The 7,122-nt window shown below is 39.6% G+C and overlaps 1 protein-coding gene across 5 annotated transcripts; it reads right to left on the bottom strand.

The window, feature by feature from the left end:
- Positions 1 to 479: 479 nt before the first annotated feature.
- Positions 480 to 3,706, bottom strand: LOC111991744 (uncharacterized). 5 transcript variants are annotated; one of them, XM_065764936.1, is made up of 2 exons: positions 2,912 to 3,706; positions 480 to 738 (listed from the first exon to the last, which is right to left on the bottom strand). In XM_065764936.1, exon 1 carries the CDS (start codon positions 3,559 to 3,561, stop codon positions 2,923 to 2,925), a length of 639 nt encoding a protein of 212 aa, XP_065621008.1. In that variant the 5' UTR covers positions 3,562 to 3,706; the 3' UTR covers positions 480 to 738; positions 2,912 to 2,922. The 5 variants fall into 5 exon arrangements, with proteins under 5 accessions (XP_065621008.1, XP_065621006.1, XP_023879310.1 ...); XM_065764934.1 differs by lacking the exon at positions 480 to 738 and adding an exon at positions 828 to 849; XM_024023542.2 differs by lacking the exon at positions 480 to 738 and adding an exon at positions 1,441 to 1,729.
- Positions 3,707 to 7,122: the final 3,416 nt, after the last annotated feature.

Here is a 7,122-nt window from a genome sequence, read left to right as displayed (position 1 = left end):
CACTAGCTCGGAGCTAGGCTAGCAAATCCAGACAAGACCTGAGCAAGCAGGTCCTAAAGAAAAATTGGATGTGTGACTGATAAGTCACCTAATAGTATTGAGCTCATATGAGTCACTTACATTTATTGTTAGTGTTATATACACATTCACTTAAGGTTTCATCAAGTTTATGTGATGATATTCAAGATTCATTGATAAACATGAAGCTAAAACACTCGGCTGTTCAAGTCCTGGTTGTGGTAGACGGCAGGACATTCCCTACTCATACTAATAATTGCATTACTAAAAAAAATCACTACCGATAATCCCATTCACAACACAGCAGACCTGAATGGTTCACTGTCAATAGTAGAGTGATATTAAACAAATGGAGAACAGCAAATGCTTTAAGGTCTTACTACTAATTAGGGATTCCCAGTGACATTAAGAAGAGAAATATTCCTTATATCCACAACCGATTTAAAGATGGAGCATTCTCATAAAAGAAAATAACACCTAATTAATAACATTAATATATTGAGCTTGCACCTGAACAACATTTTTCGTATTTCCAAATGCTTGTAATAGGTTACATGCAACACAGAAATAACCAGCAAAATAGGCAGGCATGTTGGAAGTGTATTTCTTCTCATTGGTATACAAAACTCACAAACCCACAAAGGATTGAACCATGATGCGCCCTTCTTGGCTTACTTATGGGAGGAGGAGAGGATATTTGTTCTAAACACCATTGGCATGCTGGGGAGTGTCAAGAAAAGCATAGAAGATTTATAATAAAGAACTTTCTGATTAGATGCTTCATCCCCACAAGCTATTTCCAATTGTACATAAAGCATGTGGAATTATGACCTAGCACACAAACACTCTTCTATTAAAAATATTTCCATAGAATTGTCATGGTCTTGAGTTTTCTGACATATGACAAAGCAACAGAACCATGACAGGCGTTGCAATGATTGGTCGGGAACAAGGAAATCAATGGCCAAGTTGTGCAAATATTGAAGCATTCAATATCTTTCAAGCCAAGACATAGGTTTTTTTTTATAAGTATAGCCAAGACATAGCTATTGTCTAGTTTATCTATTGAGGTACAAATTAAGAACATATACACTTTCAGACCACAAATTTTCTTCTGGAGGTACATTGCATAAATCTCTGGTACTGATAAATCAGCCAGAGTACCCTCCAGAGTGCATGTCAATGTCTAATATTGGTTTGGCTCTCTCTTTTTCTTCTTCCCCCTCCTCCCCACCCAACACCAACACCCCCCCCCCCTCCCCTCCCCCTCCCCCTCCCCCTTGGGCAGTTGGGCTCTATCAAGCATATACAATTCCTTTTTCTTTTGGCCCACATAAGCATGTTATATTTCAAAGATAGTTTCTCATTTTCTACTTTTGTACTAAATCCTATATTAAAATTTGATCCAAAGTTACAGAATCACTGATATGTCATATAGTACCATTACCAACGCCAACATACAACAAAACTTGCACCCTTTAACATTGTTTCCACACTAGGTGTTCAATTCTAAAAAAGTTACCAAAGTAGTTAGTTTTCAATTTTACAAAAACCATGGGAAAGTAGACATCCTAACTAACTAGTAGCTGTAGGTCCCTCTTGCAACTCAAATACAGCCTAAACAATTTTCTTATCATCAACCCATTTTCCCTTGGTGCTAAGTCAGTTTCTGAACAACACCCTTACATCCCATAACAATCCAGCAATTGCACTGCCAACAAACATTGGATATCATGATGAGTTGAAGAAGAATCAGGAATTAGTTGGTATAAAATGTAGCGATAGAAAGCACAATCAGAGCTGTAGGTCTCTCTTGCAACCTGAATACAACCTAAACAATTTTGTTAACATCAACCCATTTTCACTTTGCGCTAAGTCAGTTTCTGAACAACACCCTTACATCCCATAACAAACCAGCAATTGCACTGCCATCAAACATTGGATTTCATGATGAGTTGAAGAAGAAGAAGAATCAGAGTTAGTTGGTATGCCATGTAGCGATAGAAAGCCCACTAAAGTTGAACGTCAAAATCCTTTGAAGTTAGATAAGAAAGATGTATTCATTGACAATGGGAAAAAAACTAAACACAATGGATATTCAAATAGATACAACTCCTTGTGAAGAAATTGGAGCAAATAAGGTTTTCAAGGTAGCCACTGCCACTCAGGCAATATAAAGATTTTTTTTTCATCTCATCAAGGTGGGCATAATTAAATGAAAAGATGAAATCAACTCTATGTATCCCTCTCTTTAAATGGCCTTCATTAAGAAATTAGGAAATTCGTGTACATGCATGCTCACCGTCCAAATGAACAGGGCCTCCTCCCTTCAACATCAATAGCAAAGCCTTAACCCCAAAACTTTTGGGCTGACTAAGATCCTCAACACAATGTTTTGTTTGAGATGTTAGAATGCTCTCAGCCTTATTGTTTAGATTTGTAGATGTGCTTCAGTTGGCAAAATATATATATATATATATATATATGCCTTTGGTATCACCGTATCACATAATTAAGGAAATTTTTCTCTATAAACTCATATGTTTTTACCATTGGGGTTTTTAATTGCTCTGCCATTGGTGAACAACAAATCCAATGGCGCAATTATTGATTTATTGTATGCTACCAAAATCAGTTCTGCCTGCACATTTTTCAGATATAAATTCAAACACAATATGCATAAAAAATCATTCAAAAAGTGGTAAATTCATGGCTCAATGGAAGAAATGAAAAATCATGACATTTTTTTTTAACTTGGGTGGCAAGTTTACAACAAGGCTCAATAATCCAACACTCACCACATTGTTCCCAAAACAAAACAATTCGCATAAATCAGCACCAAAAGCACTAAACTAAAGAGCCTTTTTTTTTTAAAGCTAAAAATTTCACTAACCTTCATCGAAATTAAGCACCACTATCACCATCATCATGGTTTTTGTTGTGATTGCGATGCTCGTTAGCAATGTGAATCCCAGGCTGAACTGTCCGCCTCCGAGTCCTCGACGGTAAAATGTTATCCAAATCCACCTCCGCTAATGGATCGTCCGATAAATCGCTTTCACCATCCGATACATCGCTACCAATATCGCTATCACTGTCATCGTCGTCCTCATCATCATCATTCTCTTCTTCTATCAATTTCCCTTTGCCCTTGTCAGCCCTCATAATCCCCTTTCCCTTTCTGTCCACCACAGCTTTCTCACCACCATTCTCACTATCTTCATCGTCGTCTTCATCTTCATCTTCGTATTCCTCCTCCTCCTCGTCATCGTCGTCGTCGTCGTCGTCGTCGTCTTCAACTTCGGCGAGCAAATTGGACTCGAATTTGGCGTCGTTTTGTTGGGGCATTGAGGAATCGAGTGTAGAAGGTTCTAGATGTTGGTTTTTGTGTAGAGGAAGTGAGGAATCGTTGTTGGTATCAGGAAGAGGAGGCTCGAGTTTCTGAGCTTTGTGCGGGTTGTCTTCGTTGTCTTCGCGGCTGAGATCAGGTTTGCGCTTCGGGTGCAATGTAGGTTCTTCTTCTTGGCGCTTGGTTTCAGCCATGGCTTTCACTATTCGCCTCGAAATTTCGTTATGGGTTTGAGAATTGGGGCTCTCAAATTTTTTTCAGATTAGGGTTTTGGCGATGTGTAGTAGAAGTAGACGAAAAGTTTTAGAATATCCGTTAGGGGTTTGTGCCTGTGACCTAAACGCCTATATCGTCTCCGCACTATTCTTTCTTTCTTTCTTTTTTTTTTTCTTTTTTTTTTTAATAGTAAATTTTAAGAAAAATTTGATACCATTTTTATTGCAAATATAAAAATTTATCTAATAAAATCAGTTTTTTTAATAAAAAAGTTTAAAAACTATTTTACGAATAATTACATTATCTTACCTTGAGATTTGGGGAAATGATACTCCACCTCATACTTAAAGGGGGGAAAAAAAAAAAAAACTTTCTACCCTTCATATTCGATTGACCAAATTTTGTTAAGTTAATATTAAAAATGTTGTGTACTAATCTACCTTTACCTTTTACTTAAGAGTATGTTTTCAAAATTTTCTTATTTCATAATTAAAATTCATTGTTTTAAAATTTTAATTAAAGTGTATTTTAAAATATTAGTAGTGAATTTTGCTTGTTATTATTTTTTATTTTTTCAACAGTTATGTAGAGATTTGTCGTTGCAACTGTTTTGGTACTTAATAAATTTTGCATTTTTATTCTAAATTTATCAGAATTTTTATTACTAATGATAATTCCGGAAAATCAGTTGGGTTGGAAATCTTCGGACTTCGACAATCTTCAAGGTCAAGTCCTGTAAAACCAAATTCAATCAGAGAAAAGACCGGTGGAGGCCGGCCTATGGTCCTCCGATGATGAAGTTAGTGGGCTGGAATCGAAAGGAAAAAACTTCTGAGTGTTTATTCTTCTCTTCTCAAAAGAAAAATCTGAATCCCTTATCTCTCCGTAGAAATGCGTTTATATAGTGCATGGAACGGTTATTTGCTCTGATAACCGTTCCTATTGTCGAGGAATTCACCAAAGTCGGAGGTAACTTCCATAACTTCCATGGAAGTTACTTTATCTGAACCGGTGTCTTATCACAAACATTGGAGGCTTTGGTTTATAGGTAAGGTTTTAAGTTTAGAATATTTGGCTCATCCGTCCCCACTTGAGGGTGGACGTGCCTCAGCATAAACATGCTTGCCTTGTTCGTCCTTCGGGACGGACGAGACATATGGACGATTTTTAAGGTGGTATTTTATAGCATCATCAGTTGCCCCCTTGTCCATAGGTCATCCAAAGACATGTAAGACGTGTGTTGGTAGCAATTTGGTGTGCCACGTGTCATGAATTCGTTGGTGGAAAAATCTCGTCGATTGATCTAACCGAGGAGTGTGCCACGCGTCTTTTGCTGATTTGGTTATGTCGCTTCAGATGCTTGAGTTTGTTCCCTATAAATAGTGGAATACCTCCGGTACCCTCTTCATTTCTGAAATTTCTTCCCTTGTCCTTCCTCGTCCTAGATATTCGTCTAGAAGCTTCTCGCGTCTATAGCCTTCCTTCGTCCTAGATACAGGTATTTCTCTTTTTCTTGTCCTTAGCTTTCCTGTTAAGATGGTAGACATTGTACTTTCCTCGTCTAGTGATAGTGTTGATAAGGCTATAGACGAGTATAATGACGAGAGTAGTTATGATAGTTCCAATAGTAATAGTGACAGTAGTGGGGGGAATACCACGGACGAGGAGTATGTCTCTGGCGTCCCTGGGCTTCCTATGGAAGTTATACAGGAACAGCTTAGGAAGGCCTCAGGGTCTCAAGCTGGTACTCTGTCCACTGCCCCTCGTTCTGGTCCTTTAGACGAGGAGGAGGTCACTGTATATAGTTGTGCAATAGATATCCCTTCCAGGACGGACGAGCAGAGACTAAAAAACCTTAGGGAGTGGTACCAAATCCCAGACGAGTTTAACCCTAGGTTACCCATCCGAGGAGAATGGTGTTGCAACCCTCACTTCGAGATTGGCGTCTATGAGGCTTACCTCTTGGGGGGTTTAAGATTCCCTTTGAACGCCTTTACTAGGGAGTTGTTAATTAAGTTAGGTTTAGGAATATGCCAATTCAACCCAAATGCATGGAGACTAATCGTCTCAATGCAAGTTTTGTGGGGTGAAGTATTTGGAAGGGACCGTCCTTTTACTGTGGACGAGTTCCTTTATTGTTACAAACCTTCAGAGATACATCAATCCCCTGGCTTCCATCAATTTACAGCCAGGGGTAAAGATTGTAGGTTGATAAAGTCCTTGGCCTCGTCTGACAGAAAATGGAAGACGGAATTTTTCTTCGTCTCCGACTTCTGGGCTGGGAACCCTGTAGACGTTGGCTGGGACTCGTTTGGCCGTTATACCGGGGACCTAGGAAACCTTCGTCCTGAAGGTAAGTTATTCCCCTTTTTCCTTTCATTTTTCTCTTTGTATTCTTTTTTAATATCAAAGATGAATTAACGGGAGTATCTGTTTCATTTCAGCTGTTGAACGACCGTCCTTAAGCAAATTTTTCCGTGATCGCGTCCATAGGGCTCGTCTTCACGTGGATAGGGACTTCCATTCTTTGGTTTCGCTTAGACGTCTTGCCAAGTGGGGTTTGGGTCCTAATCCATTCGACGAAGCAATTGCACACGAAGTCACAGTAAGAAGAAGTAAGTCTTAAGTTCTCAACGTCTTTGTACTTTGCTTGCTTTATTTTAATTCTAAAGGTGTTTTTACCTTTTTTTTTTTTTTTTTTTTTTTTTTTTTTTTTTTTTTAGGAATGGCAACAATGAAAGGGAACAAAGGAAAAGACGTGGCTGCTGAGGGGGATCTCCTGAGGGCGATGTTCAAACTCGTCCTCGACTGGGGAGAAAAGGAAGACATTGTCAAAGAACCTGGATTTGGGGAATCTCCCCAGTCGACGAGGCAAAAAGGCCAAGCCCAGCTCGTCCCAGGTGATCAAGCCTACCCCTCCCTGTCTCAACAGCCAGTACATGTAGTTGATGTGGACTCGTCCACTCCACTCGAGACCACTCCGTCCAAGACCGTGTCAACCCCGTCTCAGCCTTCCAGAACGGCCCCCTCAAATATTATTGAAATGAGGACTTGGCCTGGGAACGTTTTAAGAAGGCTGTGACCGACGAAGACATAAATGCTTGCTATGATATGTCTCTTAAAGATTTTGAACACTCTGGTGTTCATGATCTTTTTAAGGTAATACTTATATCTCGTCTTAACTAATGATTCACTTTCCTTCCTCTTCTTTCTTCCTTTTTTTTTTTTAACTTTTATTTGTTGTGTTTCTTTTTTACAGGGCATGTCAAAATTTATAGCTGTGTCCAGGCAAGCCACGGGGTTGGACAAGACGAGGATCCTGCTGGAGACGAGGGTCCAGGAGCTGAAGGTCGAGGCGAGGCAATGGGCTGAGGTGGCTGCCAAGACTACGGACGAGGTGAAGGAGTTGAAGACATTGGTTGAGGAGCTGCAAACCAGTGCTGCAGAGAAGGACGCTCGTCTTGAGGCCCTGCAAAAGAAAAATGATGAGTATGGCGCCCTTCTCTCCAACGCAAAGGAGGACACAGTGGCTGAGTTTA

Source organism: Quercus suber, unplaced genomic scaffold, assembly GCF_002906115.3.
Source record: "Quercus suber isolate HL8 unplaced genomic scaffold, Cork oak 2.0 scaffold_593, whole genome shotgun sequence".
Lineage (NCBI taxonomy): Eukaryota > Viridiplantae > Streptophyta > Magnoliopsida > Fagales > Fagaceae > Quercus > Quercus suber.
The sequence above is the reverse complement of the archived record's forward strand: the minus strand, read 5'-3'. Positions and strand labels throughout refer to the sequence as shown.